The sequence below is a fragment of the Geospiza fortis genome, unplaced genomic scaffold, assembly GCF_000277835.1.
Source record: "Geospiza fortis unplaced genomic scaffold, GeoFor_1.0 scaffold40, whole genome shotgun sequence".
In the NCBI taxonomy this organism is placed as follows: domain Eukaryota; kingdom Metazoa; phylum Chordata; class Aves; order Passeriformes; family Thraupidae; genus Geospiza; species Geospiza fortis.
Genome location: NW_005054297.1, coordinates 25,978,811 through 25,999,303, shown reverse-complemented (window position 1 = coordinate 25,999,303; position 20,493 = coordinate 25,978,811). Strand labels below are relative to the sequence as shown.

Here is a 20,493-nt window from a genome sequence, read left to right as displayed (position 1 = left end):
AAAAATTATCTGCAAGAGCCAAGTTAAACACGAATGTCTGGAATGCTGCTCTTCTGAAACTATTTGTTGCCACCATAGACTACCTTAACCTTAGCTTGCCATAAACTGACACCTATATAACCTTCTCAGCTGCACACCCATGAAACTGTAGTTCTAGATATATCAAAGAATATTGTTACTTAAAAGATATTATAGCAAACTTTCAAGTCTGAAATTAAATTCTAGTTCTGAGTTGCACCATCTTGGACAAGGTGGTCCCTTCCACTCTGCATTAAAATTTTGCTTCATTCTTAAAGCTATTAGGAATTAAAGTCTAAACAACACCTGCACAGCTTACTCAGACTTTACATATTTAAAGCAATCAGGTCAAAACAAATCTGAGAATAGAAATACATACTGCAGACTTTTATCAGTTCAAGGTGACTGTACTGGTAAACATTCAAAAATCATCACAACTAGCAATGACTTCAGTTGAAAACTAATCCTTAAGATGACTGTTCCACAAGTACTTTTTCCTCCTGTTTAAAAAGTATTGATGCCTTGTAAGGTCATCCCTCCTAGTCGGGCAGAGTCACTTCCATAGAAACTAGGGAACTGCAATTGGGAGACCAGCTCTTTGGACAGGTGGAGGACAAGTGATCCTTGGTTGGTAACTTCACCTCCCTCCCAGAAACAAGATGGGAAAATTGATGAACCTCATAATTTCAGAAGAGACAGCTAAGACTGTAATCAAACAGCAATCTAGTGCCATCTGCACTTACAAATTTAAACAAGAGAGTTCTGAAATGGCTTTCTCTCCAACAGACCTGATGACTTCTTCCTAGAAAGGCTGACTGCACACTCTAGTAGGTATTTACGAGCATCTCTGCATTAGGAGCTAGAGAAGCTAGAGCCAAGCTAGAGAAATCATGCTGATTTTATATTCTAAACGAAATCCAAAGCATCCCATGAATAGGCTGATCTTCCACAACCACTGGAGAACACTGAATGCAACACAGCAATTCAGCCACTGGTCCAAAGTCAGATCTAGGTACTCTAGACATTTTTTAAAAAGAACCATCCAGACACAGTCTTTTAGTTAATATGAAATCAGTAAAGTTTTGAAAGCTGGGTAGTGGTTTATGCCTTATATATAGGAAAAAACCTACCTCAAAATTTAGATGTCAGATTTTCAGTTCCCATGTAGGTTTCAAATTTGCAGAAATTGAGAAAAAAGTTTTAGCACAGCAATACACCATCATTCTAAAAATATAATAGTGTCTATGTGAGATACCCTCATCACTACTTAACAGTAGTTATATAAACTCTTACACTTATTACAAAAGAGATTTCCATCACTACATACCAATCTCCAAAAGGCTTTTATTTATCATCTTAAAGTAGCAGATATAAAAATAAACTATTATTCAATATTCAGTTACTTATATCATATAAATTTCTTTTTGGATACAGAAAACATACATAGAAAAAAATAATTTCCTACAGATGCCCCACAGAGCACAGAACTGTGCATTTGTTCTACCGCTGCGGTAGAAAAAGCATCTCCAGAATAAGGGAATGCAGTCCTGCAGGCTGTTCTTTCTCCCTATAAACTGCAATGTTCTACATGGACCCATATGGAACCTCAGGAAGGCCTGAACTGAGGAGGATGGCTGTCTGGAGGAGGAGGTGGCGGTGGTGGTGGCGGCGGTGGTGGCAGAAATGAGTAGGATGAATTGTACATGTTTGGGCCTGTCCACATCATATTCATATTTGAAGGCGGAGGGGGGAATTGATGCCAATCACTGGCGTAACCAAAATCTGGAGGAGGAAAGCCATACTGTTGCATCACTGGATTTTCTCTTCTGTGAGGTTGTGGGAACACTGGTGGTTCCTGGTGCATCCTCCAGTCTGAAAAGTACAGCGGTGGTGGTCTTACTTGCGGTCTGAAAAACCCTCGAGGGCCTGACGGAGGAGAAAACAGATCCCTGGAGAACCCTCTGCCACGGTATCCCCTTGAGTAACTTGAAGAAGGCTGTTGCACTGAGTGATGAAGTTCTCTATTCTCACCTAAAGAATAAACAAATATAAGAACCCTCACACACACAGCTGTAACATTTTTGGAAAGATCAGGTTTAGTTTTCACAAATCTTTCAAGCAAAGTCAATGAAATTTGTAAAGTAATTTTATCAACAAGTAATACTGGCAACTAATACATGAAGAATAAAATAACACAGCAAATCTACTTTTTAGTAACTAATCTTGATTGATAGAAGTAATATCAAAAGGATGATCCTGAGAGTTGCAAACTCAGTCTTTAAAAAAGAAATTTCATCTTTCCCTCCAGACTTTCCATTTGTATAAATGGATCTCAGGAACACACAAATTTTGAGTATTTTGGAAGCTTTTAAAACAGTATTTTACAACAACACATTTTAAAACTAAAGATAAATCAACACTGCATTACACTGAAGGGGTATCCAGCTTTCAGTCCCAATTTGGTATTTCAGCATAGACACAAGACACAAGAAATTATTCAAGCTCACATTATGAAAATTAACTCACTCTATCAGAAAAACCACAATCTCTACCTCTAGCCAATTAGCTTTCAGCATTCATCTCTCTAAGACAAATTATTTCTTGTACAACTCACTCTAAGCATACATTTAATGTTCATAACAAATATACTGCCCCTTTATATAAATATCAGAGAAATTTTAATGGGATCAGGACTATAAAATGAAAAGCACTGAAATACTAAAACTGCTCCAAAGAGCTGTTGAGGTATTTAAAAAGCTGCAGAACTTAAGCCCTCAAAAGGATTCTATGGCTGGGAGCAATAAGGAATATAACACTACATAAAATCACTGAAATTTAAAAACCTGTGTGAACCTCACCCTTGGCACTAGACTACATAGCTTTTCCAAGGTGAAAATGTTTTTAAGTCCAGAAAGGTAGTTGGATACCAGAACTTCTACTCATTTTCATGGGGGATTAGGAGCTAAGATTCCTTTTGTACAAGCAGGCCTCTTGGAAGCAGTGAAGTAAAGTACTTGAATAAGTATTTTTGTTCTTTCATCAAATACTCTAACAAGAGACAATTTCAATACACTCATGTAAGTCTTCATCTGAGACCAACTTTGTGCCTCAATTTGTGACATATCTTTGCTGTTGAATTCTATAGCCAAAACAAGTTGCACGCAACTTCAATCTGTGCCATATCATCTACAAAAAACCCACAGCAAATCAAAACCTGTCTTCCTTTACAGAGTGCAGCAGTTCCTCCTGCTATGTCCTCAGTTATGGAACAGCCATAGGAACAGTAACATCCAGTAACAGCCTCAGCAAGCCCTAGGCAAAGGCAGGTCTGCAGTAAACTGGCAGACCAAGGATGTGGTGGAAAACACATATATGCTGGATTAACAGAAAAAATAACCATCAGTAATGAAGAGAAAGTGCAGCACAATTCACATCCATCTCTTAAGGAAAAAAAACCCTGTCAAAACCATAGGGCAAAAGCCAGCCCAAGAAAGATTGTGGCTTTATTTGATTGATACAAGGGAGGACTGTACTGCACAAAAAGTATTAAAGGACAGCTACTGATCTCCCAGATCAAGAGAAAAGGGTTTCAGCAGGGCACAATGCATATTAGCTTTACAAAGGAAGAGCAGCAAAGTCACAGGAGTCTGTCTGAGAAATTCAATTGGGGAAGCACCATGCTGCAGATAGCTGAAGCAATCTGGTAAGCAAGCAGTAGAAGAGGGTAAGGGATGAGAGTTGTATTTAAAGGGAGAAGTATAAAAAGCATGCACCCAAAGCAGACCAGTAAAAACAGAAAAAGAGGAATGCAATATGAATTATTCAACCAAAATGGCAATCAAAAAAAAATCAAAGTTTTGTCAGGAGAGATATGAGAGATGAGAAAATTTGATTATGGTTAACAGAGCACAGCTGCAAGCATGCACCTGGAACAGATACAACAGCAGCAGGAGAAAAGAGAGTAAAGAAGGCTATTCATATAATGAAAATCTATACACAGCTTTGTTCATCTAATGACTGCATTAGGTAAACAGAAAGGTTCCCAGCAGGCTACAAAAGTAAGAGTTATTTAGAAGAGTATCTGTATGTCATGGGTGAGGAAGAGCTTCCTTTTACACAGAGGAGTAAATTCTCCATCCAAGACCTGTATCTCCTCCCTTGACTGCAAAGAAGTGGACTTCCAAAAACTGCACACGGCCTTCCTCTGTCCTCTCCCAGCACTCAAAGGCTTTAGCTGAACCCCAACCAAATGGTGGCATCTGATCAGAACCCTCACTGTGTGTCAACCAACACTGTTTTAAGAGCCCTTCACTTTCCCCTGACATTTGCTCTGCTGCTATAGCACTTCCACAGGGCTTCCATTTCAACAGAATAAAACTTAATTTTAGTTCTAAAATAATAAACATGGAATGTAGCCACAAACTCAAATGTAAGTTTAAAAAGTATAGAAACGGTTAACTGTAGAAAAACTCAATCACTAAGATAGTTATAAATGGGTACTCCAAACTTAGATTAACAGACAAAAGCATTCACTCACTTGGTGGAAGTGTTTCTGATCGGACTTTCTTCCTTCCTTGACTTTGAGGTTTCTTTTTCTTCTGTTTTGCCTCTCTTTCTTCTTCATCATCACTGAAATCCAAAACCTAGTAAAAAAACAATCAGCTAGCTTCTCGGCACAAGAAAAAAGTTAACACTCCAAAAATTAATCATAACACAATCGATGCATGACTCAGTTATCCTTTCTAATTTTCCTGAAAAGAGCAACATTCCAGGGCTGAACACAGATGTTTGACTGCCTAGATGTTAGTAAGAAAAGAAAAGGAGCTGGCTGAAAAGAAGCTGCCAGGAAAAAGCTTTCAAAGACTAACTGCAGATAAAATGAATTAAAAAATGAATTTTTAAAATAAATAAAAATTACTTTGGCAAGTAATACACAATTCAGCATTAAAACTACCTTAAAAAATCTCTACTCTAAAACTGTCACTACACTGGAATTTTCTGCAGCATATTTAATAACATTTCCTGTTGAATTTCAAATAGCAATGCTATTCCAAAGATATTTTCAGCTTTGAGGAATGTTGTCATTTACAACAGATTCAATGCCCCTGCAACGTTTTCTTCTTGTTACACAAGATTTTACTGCCTTTTGAATCCTAACTTACATGACTGAGGAAAAGTTATCAGGGACAGGGAAGAAATCTGTCAGCATTAATTAGTCCCCTGAAAAACAGCTCACTCTTACAACTTAAAAGAGGTAAGATTTGTTCCTAACCCCCCTTCCCAGTTCTGAAAGTAGGGGCTATGCTGCTTACTTCCATCTATCACATACACAGAGCACGGATCTCAAAAACACTGCACCAAAACAATGCTTAAAAAGCCTCATAAAAGTTAATTTTGAATACAATGATTTCTTCTACTATGTAACTAGATGACATATTCAAAAAAGCTGGAAGAACTACAGCAAGATGATGTATACCATGAAGTAAAATCTTTCACTAACTCCTGTTTTTTCTAAGAACTTCAGTACACCATACTCCAGTAGTGCAGAAATAATGAACAGCAATTTCAACAAATCATGCTCAAATTATTTGAGCAAATAATGAACACCTTTTACTGCTACCTAATTTCCATGTAACATGCCACAGAAATCACCCCACAGAAAAACTGTGCTTATCTGCTGCTGCTAGCCTTACAGCATACAGACCACGTTTTGTCATCCTCTGACCCCAAAGACAAATCTAGGAGATTGTATAAGTGACTCTACAAATAAACTGGGCTAGTTAAGAGCCTGCCAAAAAAGAATGTTTACCATATAACTAAAAGTAGCAAGTCAGAAAAGCCTACCATGGATTAATTTAACATTCATACAAAAATGAAGCTTCACACTATCACAAAAAGAAGTAACTCCAACAATTGCACACAGCTTACTACAGGAGCTGGCAAGAAATCAGATTGCTGGCTGCAATCTGAGGTCTGTAAAAGGGTCTGCCCCTAAGAGACAATTTCAAGCATCAATAGCATAAAATTTGATCTGTACCCTATCAGCAGCTATTACCTTCACAGAAAAAGCTACTTTCTATCAGCTAATCAACTGTCACAGCTTGGAATAGCATGGTATAAACTGTAACTGCTAGAACTAATCACAGATTATTCTAATTGAGGATTACAAGATGTTAGATGTGGGTTTTTTCCCAAACAGAGCACATAGTCAGAAGAGTGCCCACCCTTGTCATCACTGACTTTTTTCAAGCTTCCTTTGTTCCTTCCTATAGTGAGGTACAACAAGTTTAAATTAAGAAAAATCTTTAAGAAAAAAAAAAAACTTTGGAAAAGGCAATGAATCTGTATCTGCAGATTTGACTGACTGTACTTGGCCAATAAAATTTCACTGGTTCCTACAAACTCAAATTACATATCTACAATCTTATCTCCTGAACAGCTTTTAAAACATGACTGAAAAACAGAAGAGCTCAAAATCAGCCAATAAGCCCATATGGTATCATCACCACGAGAACACTGCTGAATAAAAGCAAGTTAAGACTAACCAGAAGTCCCAAGCATAGTCTTTCAAAGTTCTACGGATAACATATCTACAGTGCAATTCTTATACAACACTTGTAATTCTCAGATTATGATTCTCTTTGAGATTATGTCTCTACAAGAAAGGAAGGCAATTTACAGTCAGGACTGACAGACAAGCATTCTTTGAGAGAAGTCAGCACTGCACAGCTCTGTTTCATTTACAGGAAACAAAAACTGTATTTCAAAATGCATCATCCTTACTCACTACTGTGGAAAAAGCAACATTCCAAGTTGACAGACTGATACATCCTTACAAAACCTATCTTTGAGCCCAGAAAAGATCATGTCGTAACATCTCTCCTTCAAGCCAGAACAACCATCCTGGGATAAGGACTGTGAATGAAAAATTTAATACTGTCCCTAGCAGCATCCTTCTGGACAAATTGTCCAGTGGTGGATGAGCAGGTTCATGGTGCAATGGGTGAATAACTGCCTGAAGGGCAGAGTTCCTCAGGGCTCAGCTCCAGGGCCAGTTCTGTTTAATGTACGTATCTATGATCTGGATACACCATTTAGAAGATGCATGAGCAAGTCTGCTGATACCAAACTGCCACCAACTCTCTTGAGGGACAGGAAGCCTTGCAGAAGGATCTAGGTGGATTGAGGCCCTGGGCAATGATTAATGGGATGAAATCTAATGAGTCCAAATACTGCACACCTAGGATGAAGTAACACCAGGCTCAAGTCTAAATTGGGAGAGGAGCGGCTGGAGAGCAGCCCTGCCAAGAGGGATCTGGGGGTGCTGATCAGCAGCAGCTCAGTGTGGGTCAGCAAGGTGTGCCCTGGAACCCAGAGGGTAAAACCCCATCCTAGGGTGCATCAAGAACAGCAAGAGCAGACAACCAACAGAGGTGACTGTCCCACTGCATTCAGCTTTGGGGGCCTCACTCTGAGTGGCGTCTGCAGTTCTAGGCCCCACACATCAAGAATGTCAAAGTTCTTGGTTGCATCCAGAGGAAGGGAACAAAGCTGGTGACAGCACTGGAAGGCACATGCATGAAGAGCAGCTAAGAACCCCAGCCTTGCTTCATTTGGTGGTAAGGAGGCTGAGAGGCAACCTCATTGCCCTCTACAGCTTCCTGAGGAAGGGGAGAGAGAGGTGCTGATCTCTTCTACCTGGCATGCAGTAATAGGAAGGTCCAAAGCTGTACCAGGGAGGTTCAGATGGGAATTACCAAAGAAATTCTTTACTGAGAGGGTCGTCAAACACTGCAAGTCACCAAGAGACTTCTTAAAGAGGTGGCTGACACCCTGAACCTGCCAGTATTTAAGAGGCATTTGGACAATGCTTTTCACAACACACTTCAGCTTATGCTTCAGCCCTTGTCAGCCCTGACTGCTTGTAGGTTCCTTCCAACTGAAACAGTCTATTCCATTCCATCCTAAAAATCAGTTAGAACACTGGAGAAACAAAACCAAACAAACACCATTACCCCCTACCAAAAAAAACCCAAATCCCACAAAATATACCTTTCCTACCTAATTATAGAGTGAGAAGCACATATTACATAGCACAGAATTATGCTAAAAAGGCAAGCATTTGGAAGATTCAACAAGCAGACAGATATGGTAGACACAAGGTTTCTAGGAATTTCAGCTACTTTGTATATGTTTAAAGTAGAAATTGCAAGGAAAAGTGATTTAACTGTTGTGATGTAAACCAACTCAATAAAACTACTAGCCTTGTGATTCTTATTGAATTCTCAAAAAATGTATAGCTAGAGTGGAGTTAAGGACCACTGACAGAAAGTCATTACTATTTAGAGATCCTACAGCAAATGATGTCAATAGTCACAAGGAGCTCCAAATTCTGCATGACCCTGTATGACAGCCATTTTATGGAAGAAGCCCATCTTCTCTCATGGAATTTTATAACAGCAAACCGTAGGGTAAGCTTTTTAAAGAATGTAGGGTAAGCCGTTTAAAGAATGCAACAGAGATGTCAAAATAATTTTGAAGAGCAGACACCTTAAATGTCCAAGTAGTAAGTTTAGAGAGTACCAGCAAGCCTTTAAAGACGAACAATTGCTTGTGGCCAATTGAAGACAAAGCTGCAGCGAAAGAATGGCAGGGACAAAAACTCCCTAGCAGAAGCAAAATTATTAGGGAAAGTAAAAGCACTGCTACCCAAAGTTAAACAATTGGGTTGTCAAGTACGTTCTTGAAGGACTAGAGGAACTGAAGATACACATTTTTGCCAACTGCAAAAACCAAGCAGAGAGACAGGTAGTACTCTCTCCACTCACTATGAGACCTCTCCAAGGTCCATGATCCTTTCTTTCAATGAAGAGGTATATTCAAGTCTTGCCTCCATAAAATGATAACCTTACTAATTATTTGCTCTGCACAGACTATTTTCCACATATGACTTGTGTAAAAACAATAAACAAAAAAAAACCCTCTATAGTTACTTCAGGTGGTGGTTCTTGGTCATTCTTCCAAGATGCATCTGAACCTTTTTCCCTGAAAGAAAAAAAACAAACAACACAAAACACAAATTAGAAAATCCAGATAAAGGAAGGCTAGCACCTTCTATAAGGTATCAGGTCTCCCAGAACAGGAATTTCCTCTTTTCAAAGCGTTACTTAGGTTTTAATACTGTTTAAAAGCAAACAGTAACATATAGGTCAACTCAGGGCTTCAATACTCTTGAAAAATCTTCCTACTTCAAGTGATGACTGAACATTTCAGTCAAACACCCTAACACTAAAGTTTTAGTCAATAGTAGTCTCTAAACAAATCCTTTTGAACCTTCATTGCTTTAAACCTGAACTGAGGTAGTTTGCTGCAATTTTCTTATGCTAACTGTTGACTACAATCACAAGAATTCTTATTCTCCTAGTTTCAGAACATGTATCTTCAGTTAAAAAGAACCTACTCATTCAGTAGGACACATGAACTCATTCAGTGGGACACAGGCTTTCAGGATAACTACAGCAAATTCAGAACCAAAAGACCCTCAGTGCATGGCTTACAATCTTATTAAGACAGTGTTAGCCAGATAACTAGGTTTCACCTTTTATTTTTTGTAAATATAAAATTAAATTGCAAGCCAAAAGACATTTAAAGACACAAAAACTCAACTGTCTTGCCTGACAAGCACCAAAATAAATTTGGATCAGTCTAATTTATTTAACCCACTGCTAAGTCCTTCACTAAAGATCAAGTAATTTCTTTGATGAGCAAAGAATTTGTGAAACATATTTAAATTACATTGTCAGTAGTCTGTTGAAGGTTTTTTCCATGCTGCTCTCAAATTTTATGTGTTTTGGTCTGAAATATCAAGGTACAATCCTTATCTATGCAAAAAAACTGCGTAAAACAGTGCAATACTGAAAATTTTTACTTGAAAAATAGAACCACACAGCTAAAATCATCTATGTGTTCAGTGTAAAATGCCTTCAGCCATTGCTGTAATAACCAAGAGTTTTTTTATGTATTCATCAAGTCAGCAACAATCAAGTAGCAGTAACTACAAAAAACTACATAACCATCGGCATCAGCAGCCGTACTTCAGAGGCGCTTAGCCACACCCATGAGAGTACTGGCAAGTCATCTGGAGGTACCTTGTGCCTCAATCCCTAACTATAAAACTGAAGTTCAACCTCTATATGTCCTTTTGAGATTCTGAGTAAAAAGGAAGGCAAGGAAGGTATTTTAAACTTCAATTAGAAGAAGACATTACAGTGAAGAAGATAAGGACTCTGTACAAGCTATTTCTCAGCTGCAGAAAAGTTATTTTATTAGTAAGAACTGAACTGCTTCTTCCTTTCATCTTGTTATTTTTGAGCAACACCTGCCTGCCAGAAATAGCAGAGAGCTCACAGGAATTGCCAAGACCTACGGTCATTCAGCAATATGTAACATCACTGACTGCAAACTCTAAACCATTCAAGGTCAGGCAGCTTATTTCACTGTCCCAAAGCAGGCTTCCTCATTTCAGCAAACAAAAACTGCTTTTCATGCTCCAAGGTATTTAATATTTTCTGCAAAGAACAATATAGTAATTCTTTTGACTTGTGAAGTTATATACTGTAAGACCTTGAAGTCTAACAAAAGGTAATCCAGAGGAATCATGAAAATACATGAGCTGTTTTAGAACTGGGTTTCAGGCAATACAACACAAGCCTATCTTTAGCAACAAATTATTTTGCATTCAGAAAGTTTTACACTACACTTTCACTTATTTTGCTATGAAGTGTAAGGCTTATTCATAGCACTGCAACTTTGTACAATGCAAGCAGATTGCATTTCAGATTTCAGAAAAAGCTTCAAACTCAGTGTTTCTTTCAGATCTTAATCTTGATTCCTTTCCTTTTCAAAGAACCATCACAGTTTTGAAACTTTAAGCCTGTAATACAATCTGGTCTGCACACAGTCAAACTAAGAAAAGCAGAAAATAAAAATTATTGGTAATCAAACTTGCCATCTACTAAGGTGCAAAAGCCTTCTAGTGGATCACTGACCAAAGCTTGACTTTTCTACTATTAATGTCACATTCTTATAACATTGAAGTGTCTTCATACAGCACACAGCACAATTCAGAAATCAGTTTTCATTAAAAACGGATGAAGAATTTCTATTTCATGAAAAGGCAGCTTCAGTCAATAAAACCAAATGCTTCACACAAGCTTAAGTAATTGGACTGACAAAACCCAGAAATAAATTATTGTTTTAGTGTACTGCAATTTAAGTCACACTACTCATCCTAATCAAGACAAGAAACAGTGTCTGAAGCACTGTTCAGCTGTGCTGGTAAGCCATGGAAGTCTCAAGTATCTTACCCAGGTTTCAGGTTTTTACCACCTATGACAATGAAGTACTACCAAATGAAAAATGGTTTCCCAAACTATTTCCAAAGCATGAAACAAAGTAAAACACAAGTCTCCCATCTCAGATGCTGAGTACAGCACACGGTTATTGATGCAGCAAGCAGATGATTAGAGTCTGTGCACTTTACTGTGCTAAGCAACAAAGTTTAACAGTGCAAATCAAAGACAGCTGGCATCAAAATGCTGCAGAAAAACAAACAAGCATCAGAGCAAGAAAGTGATCTATTTTGGTCCTCACTGAAGGGAAGAAAATATGCTTGTTGCTTGCACAGAAATGAGGAAGTTAAAAAAAAAGACTCCTGCAGGTCTGACTAAAGAAAAGAACTATTCAGTATGAATACTGGCACAGCTGTAATGAATGCAAACAATTAACCAACTCCTAAGAACTAATCCTAATAAACAGAAACTAAGTCACTTGTATGACAAAAGATAGCTAACCTACAGTTATTTCAGATGATTGCTCATCAATAATTAGAACATTAATATCTAGCTGTCATTTATTATGTTTTATTTTTTAGTCTGTATCTTTGAGTACACGTTCCTCTAAATGGCATTAAGTCCTATTTAAACATGCTATTTTCCTCAGTCAGACTGAGATACACAAACACGGCTGAAAAGTTTCTGATCATCATACTACATTGTCAGTCAAATCCCTCCTTTCTTGCAAATTTAGAAGGTAATTTTTATCTAGAATTGTTATCCTCTAATTGTGAAATAGATTTATTGATAATTACGTTTCAATTCCAGCCTTATAATATGAAATAAAAATAGTAAATTAATAAAACTTGTTCAGAATACAAGCAAGTTTATTATCAGTTCTGAAACCATACAGGAATCTAAAGAACAACAAAATCTGGAAAGTTCATCTTGAAAAACTCTTTTATACTCATGAATATGTGTGTCAGAGGGTATGGAGAAAGTATCAATGAACTTTTCTGGTTTTGTTATTTTAGTTAACAGAAGCATAAAAAGAAAGCAAGCTTAGTATATTAAGTAGAATAAGCTAAACTTTAGTAATTACAGCACTTTAAAGGCTTGCAGTTTACAGCTACTCTTCTTTGTTCTCAAAGGCAAAATAGTACAGTCTTCTTACAACATAGTTGAGAATACCTCAAGGAAATATAAAGTGTTAAGCTTAGTAATAGAGTTTCTCACTGAAGACTCAACTTTAATCCAACACTTTTAGCTATATAAAAAAAATTATAACCACATTAGAAAATAAATCCAACTCACTGTTTTAGTTTTTCTGCAAATATATACTGGGTGAAGTCCTCTACTGATGGAGCAAAATACATGCTATCTTGCACATTAATACCTTTCTCTTTGATATGCTCAGAGCTGTTAAATCTTATCACATAAAAAGGATGTGAAACAGGACCAAATACCTCAAATATCTGAAAGAAATAAAATTAAAACGTTTAAGTAAACTACAAGTAGATTAGTAGTAGCTAATTTCATTGTAGACTGATATTTAAGAAGTCCAATATATTTTCAAAATGCAGCATCAAACAGAAGTTCCTTTCACACTTTTTTTATTACCAAATTTTGTTTGGCAGTGTATTTCCCCAACTACTGTTTTTTATGATGTGGAACAGTAAATTCTCACATCCTCAGTAATCCTTCCTTTTGTCAAATCTCTATTGTTCTGTGTCTGTTACGCTTTCAAGTCTCGTAACACTTGGAACAATCTCCTGATCATTTTTTCCTCCGAGTTCATCTTAACAAGATGCCTTTACAACAGTTACTGCATGTTCCCCAATTCCATAGAGAGCTGAGAATTCTGCCATGTTTTACAGAACATCTGCAATTCAGGCTAAGTTTGCTCTACTCACATCTAGCATTTAGAGGTATTTCAGTAGTAACCATTGTGGATGATGGCTTTCCTTCTACAGAAAACGGAAGATTCGGTACAACAACCCTCTCAGCAAACATTCTTCGCTAGCCTTAAATCAGAACAGCACAGCATAGAAGAAAACACTCCTCATTTTTCACTCCCCTATCTGGCAGTTTTCAGATGTATGATGTCTTGGAATAACAGGCTGTGTGCTCTTTTACTATCTCTTCCTCTCCACAAGCCCTCTCAAACACTGGAAACTCACCAGATACTGTAATTCTGCAAGGATGCAATTAATTCCAGGTTAGGAATTCTTGAGATTAAAAAAACAGAATATACTAAGAGTCAAAGGCACAAAGAAAAGCTATATATCAAGGAAGCATTATCTTTCATTTAGTAGACTTCAACTCTACTTTCTGGAGCACTAAAGAATACTTCCAATTTTATATTAGAATAACAAGTTTTTCTTTTACACCCACCTTTCCTACTGCTTGCCGATCTTCTTTAAAAATTATGCTTTCCTCATTTACTGGAGGTAGGCCTTTCAGTGATTCAATTATTACTAAAACAGAAATAAAAAAATAAATTAGAACTCGATGTTTCAACAGCATGTAGCTAACTGCAGTAAAACTTAACAAACCACACCACTACTCGTCTACTTCAGTTTGTAGAGCTGCAACCAAATATTCTTGCACACGTGTAAAAGTACTTAGAATCACACACCCCTTCTCCAATGCTTATATTGCTCACAGAATTATTGTTCTCTGGGGTAAAGAGAGAGAGTTCTAAGAAACACACCAGAACACAAAAGCTTTCTGGCAGTTCAGCCACAGTAGCAACTGATGGCATTTATAAATGCATACACCCAATCTGTTAGACATTCTGCAATTTAATGCCATAGAAGTCTCATACAATATTTGTGCCTAATGATGACTGAACTTCTTTACCTGCAAAACAACAGAATCCTCAGTTAAGCTTTCTCAATGACTGTCCATCAGCAAATAAAGTCACTCAAGTATATAGTGTCACTCAGACTCCAAAAAAAGCTTGAGATCATCACTGCTAAACTTACGTAAAAGAACTTTCAGCAATCAATATGTCACCAAACTAAAAGTTAGGACTGCAATCTGCAAAGAACTTAGCGTGCCAAACAAGGAAATGACAATTCCACCAGCTTAACAGTTCACTGAATTTCAAAAGAATTTGTGAAAACGATTTCTTTTGTGCCTACCTTTAAGATAAAATATACAGTGGAAGTACCCAATGTGTTGTTCAAACCTCATGAGAAATATCCCTTAGCAAAAAAAAAAAGACAAAATTCCCCAAACATCCACACAAAAAAAATCCTACACAAAATACAGAAAAACAACACACCAAAACCTCTCAGATAATGTTCTCAATTTGATTCACCACACGTAGCTCCCAGCCTGCAGTAGGCTGAGGAAAATATACTCTGAAAATGTACAGTGCACCAGTCCCATGAAACTTAGGAGAAACATTACCACCTCCAGCCTATTTGACTTACAACTTCCCCTACCCCAACCCATCCTAAATTATCAGCTTCTGCTCTTGCAGGGCCCAAAGTACAGCCCCAGGGAAAGTTTCTCATGTACACCAAAGCTGTTTACTTTCCAGGTCCCAACCCACACAGGGATTTTTTCTCTTTAAGTACCTTGAAGCAAAACACAGCGCAAGTTTTGTTAAATTCTGATACACTGAGTAGAAGTTCAGAGAAAGTACTGTCATTTTGCTTTTAGCTACTGCACAGCAAGCATGAACCTACACTGTTCTAGCCTCAAATGTACCTCACAGGATGAAACATCCACTTACAAGTATCACTCACTCACTGCACACTGATGAACTTGGAAGTTTGCTACAGAGAACAGCAGAGATTCTGAGGGACATCAAAGGGACAGAAAAAGAATACTGACTGTTTTGTCAGAATAATATTGGTGGCTTCCAAATGAGAAATAACTCCTCTCAGACTAGACACAAACCTGGTACACAGAGGTATCAATTTAGTTCAAAAATCAAAAAAAAATCCCCAATTAGCTGACATCCCTAATTAAGCCACAAATCAACTGAAATTGATGCCTGTTTTCAGAAGAAATGAAAAAGAAACTAAAATGTGGGGAAAGAAAAGTCATAAAGCAAGGTAGTTAAAACAAGAAAATAATCACAGATGTCCTAGGGATTTACACCATTCATATGATTTTATTTCATTATGATTATTAGCTTGTTTTCTAATGTTCACCAACAAATCTAATTCAACACCTCATACAGGTACATTACATAAAGTAGGATGCAGCCTGAAGACTTCACCTACCAGTAAAATGGTGTTTGAAAACATTATACTCACCAGTGAGGATTAGAATTAAGGACAGTTTTCAAAACTGCAGTCTTTAAAACAATTTTGTTTATACCTTCACATTTTAAACCAAAAGTAAGAATAATAGCAAGTATGATTCAACTTGTTTTTAAAACTTGTTTTCAAACTACCATTTTAGCTGAAGGCAGCCTTCTTGAAGTCCCCATTATTATCAATAAGCAAGAAAGGGTAAAGGCGAAAAGAACCAGATTACTACCTTCCACACCCTCTTCCCAGCCTCCTGTAAATGAATTAAATTAAATCTCACTACAATAAAATAATGTAGAGGAATTGCCTGAATTACCTGGAACCTTTTAAAAGAAAAATTAGTATCAAAAGTTACATAGTTTTGTATTACATTCAGCCTAAATACTTTAACTTCAAAATTGAACTTAATTTCTAATTTTCATAAGCAAACTGCTTGGAATGCAGTTCAAGCAGAATGAACACTTGAAATAGCTTAAATACAAAATACTGTGGACGTTTTAGTAATATGAGCTTCAGCAAAACTTTCATTTCATTTATCAAATACTGAGGTCCCACACAGATCCGAAAAGATCCCTAAATCTCTATGCCTGCAGTTCAACCTACATCCATTCTGTATCTCAATCCCATTAACCTTACCCTCCATCTATAAATCATGTTAGTCACACCATCCTCTAACTGCTGACAATAGGCAGCTTCCATTTGCTCAAGGTGCCAGAAGTGGAATGAATAACGATATAAATAAATAAACAAATGAACTTGCACTGTTGAAGAAACAAATCTTTTTCCTGTCCTCATCTATTAACAAGCAAGCACTGGGGACTGCATTGTACTGCATCTGTGCTTTAAGTTATATAGCTCCTATATATTCAGGGATTATTCAAAAATAGCACCTACGACTGGAAGATTTACTTAAAACACGTAAATACAATAACTGTGGGCAGTATCAATATAAAAACCATAATACACAGTAGAAAAAAGGGGGTTTGAATTAAGAAAATTTAACAGGGAAGTCACATAGAAACACACACATATAAGCCAAAAAAAAGGTAATTCAACACAAACGTCATCTGTTAGTTCGAATTCCAATTCAGTAACCTGCTACCCCCAGAAATAGGACACTGCAGGGCTGACACTTTGAAGGAACAGCTAAGAACACAATTCATGCAGAGATATACAGAAATTATAATAATTAAAAACAAAGCAAACATATCTTGCCTACCTAGCTGCTCAATGACACTGGAAACTGTCCCAAAGAGCTTCAGTTCAACATTATCTGGAAGAACTATTGATAAGTCTTCAACAGGAGGTAATTTCTGTAAACATCAAGTCAATGTTTAGAATATAATATCACACAAAGGCACTTAGCACGCTGTCACTGCAGAAATTTGACAGTTTGGAAAAATCCCCTGGCATTTATAAGATTTATTTTTAAAAAATCTGGTTTGATTTGCCTCTTTCAGAATCATCTTAAATGAACTTATCTTGGGGGACTACCACTTCTGAGGCAATCTCTCCTACAGAGACACTATATATCTCCATCACAACTACAGCAGAAGCCAGTTTTATTAAAATGGAGAAAGCCAACAACTGACAGGCGTTACATCCAAGCTCGATGTACAACACAATAATTAAACAATCAGAAATCAAAAAATAAGACTACTTGTAACAATATTCAATGCATGGTAGAAGAAAAACATACACAGCAAGAGGCAATATAGCATAAAATACACCAGATGTGTATCATCTGATTTAACAAAACAGTCTGTCCATTTATATCATGACTTGGATCATTACAGAAGATGTGAACATCACAACAACCTATACAAAGAGAACTATTTTTAGCTGAAAGTTGCATTTGGTACTAGACATCAGAGAGAACACAAAAAGCCAAACTTCAGATACAAAAATGAGTACTACACCATATTCAAACTAGGCTTTTGCCCATATAAGGATCAAAATCTACTATCAAAGACTAATTAACACGAAGTTCATAATCTACCTCCAATTTACCCATGAACTAAGATTTCTATGTATATACTATGCTGCTATGAATTCAGCAAAGACTTAATGAAATACAAGGAAACTAGAGGTAAGCATTATTTTCAAATTCAACACCCTGATCTTAGACTGAACTGCACTTTTAAAGATCACAACTAGAAATAAAATCCCACACAAACAGAAGAATATTACCCTGGTTTATCAACACCTCACCTGATAACCTTCACTCTGAACAAAAGTGCTTGGCAAAGGCTTAGAGAGCAATGAGATCAAATAGGCCAAGACTTTCCCAAATGCTGTACAATTAAATGCAAACATGAATTCAGATACAAACACCACACCCTTCTACCAGCCAGTGACTTTTCCAACATTAAATCAAGTTCACTGCTAAGATTTAACTGAGTCATTTTTGTAAGAGAATTCAAAGGCCAAAGACAAGCAGGAAGGTAAAATTCTGATCCTGTACCTCAAATCGATACCTTCTGCCACACTATATACGCTATCTGCCAATCCTTGTTTCAAAGCAAGAGATTTATGAAACAGCTCCACTACCACTCCTTAATACATACACCCAAAAAACATTACTTTCTATGTTATTGACTGTGGTGGGTTTCATTGCACAAAAGTCAATTTTCTTCACAGTGGCTGTTACGGGGTTGCGTTCGTGATATGTGCTAGAAACATTGCTGACAATATAGAGGTGTTTTTATTATTGCTGAGCAGGGCTTACACAGAGCCAAGGCCTTTTCTGCCTCTCATGCCACCCCATCAGTGAGGAGGTGCAAACGGAGTTGGGAGGGGCACAGCCAGCACAGGTGACTTGCACAGACCAAAGGAACATCCCACACCATGTAACATCATGCTCAACATACACAGCTGGGTGGAAAAGGAGAACAAGGGACATTTCCAGCGATGGTGTTTGTATGCCCAAGCAACAGTCACACATGGAGCCCAGTTTTGCTGGGGATGGCAGAACACCTGCCTGTCCACGGAAAGTGGTAAATTAATTTCTGGGTTTGCTTTGCTTGTGTGGGTGGCTTTTGCTTTACCTACTAAACTGTGTCTAGCTCAGCCTTGGAGTTTCTCTTTTACTATTCTGATTCTATCCCCACCTTGACACAGGAGGACTGACTTAAAATATAAATTTTTAGTTGGGTTAGTAGGAAAGGGTTTAAAAAATACCGCACTGTACTTACATCAATAGGCAACTCATCCTTTGTCCTAAGACAGTAAGATCTGTTATCCTTCTCATTTGGATGATCATCTTCATCAGATACTGCTGAAGATGAAGATGAAGAGAAGAGTGTACTTGATGAACTATCTGAATCTGAATCACTGAATAAAAAAACAAACATGGGAGTTACAATACTGCCTTCTCACAGTCACCGCTCTTGTAAAATCCCAACATTAGCATAACACTGAGTGAAAGTTAAGAAAATATTTATTTCAAGCAATTCATCTTGCATAATGAAGGGGGGGGGGGAAATCGAATTTTTGTAAATAAAACGGATTAGTTTCGTAATTCACATCCTGTCCAAATCCCCCGGTAAATATTCACAGAGTAATTCAGTATTTCTCACTGTCACATGTGTAAGAGATGTTTATTGTCCTAGACTCTTAATATTTCAAGTAAAGAGTGCAGTAAGAAACCAATCCTTATTCATGCCACACATGTTCATTTTAGCAAAAGTTCAAGTTCTTCAAGGGCTGGTGGAAGAAAACAATGTGGAATAATTGAGCCTCGTAACTGAAGAAACACAACGCAAACCTTACACAAAAAATACACTGAGATAAGCAAACTTTTGCAAAATAACCTTTCTTACCTGAAGAAAAAAAACCCCACTCCATTCTAGATTCCTGTAATACCAGTCTCATTCCCAAGTAAACAGACGGCTTTTTATTGGTCCTTTCTTTATTCCAACAAATGCTAATAGTAATAACAAGAAATAAGAGCACCTTTCCAAATAAACGTTTTGAAAAGGTGCAATACAGACTTCTCCTGTACAGACAGGAACAACACCAATCTAGCAGGAAGACAAAAAAAAAATCTGACTAAAAGACTGCTCAGTGGAGGGAGCTAAAGAAAAAACAAAACAAAGACTGAGATACATGCAAGACAGATAAGTTATGAAAATTTCATCTTTAGGGTTCATCAGCACAACAGATTTTGTAAGTAAAAAACACTAGACACAGGTGATGCCCCTCAAAGTCAGGAATTTCACTCTCCGTCACTTCTATGATATTCGAGGAAAACTTTGAACCAACAAAAGTACTTCTGAAGTCAAACTTGAATCAATTAATTGTTAATGAAGCCTTGTACCTTTAAGAGGAGATTCTTAGACTTCATTTCAGCCTCCTCTAGTCAAAAGAAGCACAAGGCCATCCTGCTGCACCGGCCAAGTAAGAAAACGCAAGACTTACTGCAACTACCAAAGTGTGCAGACTTCTAACACTGCAACAGAGCCCACATTTAACCAGTTACCTTCCACCAACTACACTGAACATCAAAGCACAGATGCAGTAAGTAGAAGATGGAACTACTAAAAAAGAAAAAACAAAACTTGAGATGAGCTTTTCCACTGAGATGCCAACATCAGAGGTGTGCAGACTCTCAACCTTGTAGGACTCCACATTGAGGTTTTTCAGCAGTAACACCGCGGGTGTCCTGCCCCAAGACCCGCAGGTGCATTCTATGAGGACCATGCTCTCCAGGCCACAACCACCAAACTCATGCTTTCGTTAAATCCTACACCGTTACAGCACTGTTCTGGAGACCTAATTTAAGAGACTCCTGGCAAAAATGTAACTGAAAACTACACCTTTGATGGGAAGGAGCAAGCTCCAGAGGGTGAAACACCGGGGCGGGGGGAGGC

At 37.5% G+C, this 20,493-nt stretch overlaps 1 protein-coding gene across 1 annotated transcript; it reads right to left on the bottom strand.

Moving 5' to 3' along the window:
- Positions 1-1,342: 1,342 nt before the first annotated feature.
- NAF1 (nuclear assembly factor 1 ribonucleoprotein) lies at positions 1,343-19,094 on the bottom strand. Its single transcript, XM_031066051.1, has 7 exons — positions 18,817-19,094; positions 16,842-16,935; positions 13,746-13,828; positions 12,666-12,826; positions 9,012-9,063; positions 4,556-4,661; positions 1,343-2,049 (listed from the first exon to the last, which is right to left on the bottom strand). The coding sequence occupies exons 1-7, from the start codon at positions 18,973-18,975 to the stop codon at positions 1,625-1,627; spliced, it is 1,080 nt and encodes a 359-aa protein (XP_030921911.1). The 5' UTR covers positions 18,976-19,094; the 3' UTR covers positions 1,343-1,624.
- Positions 19,095-20,493: the final 1,399 nt, after the last annotated feature.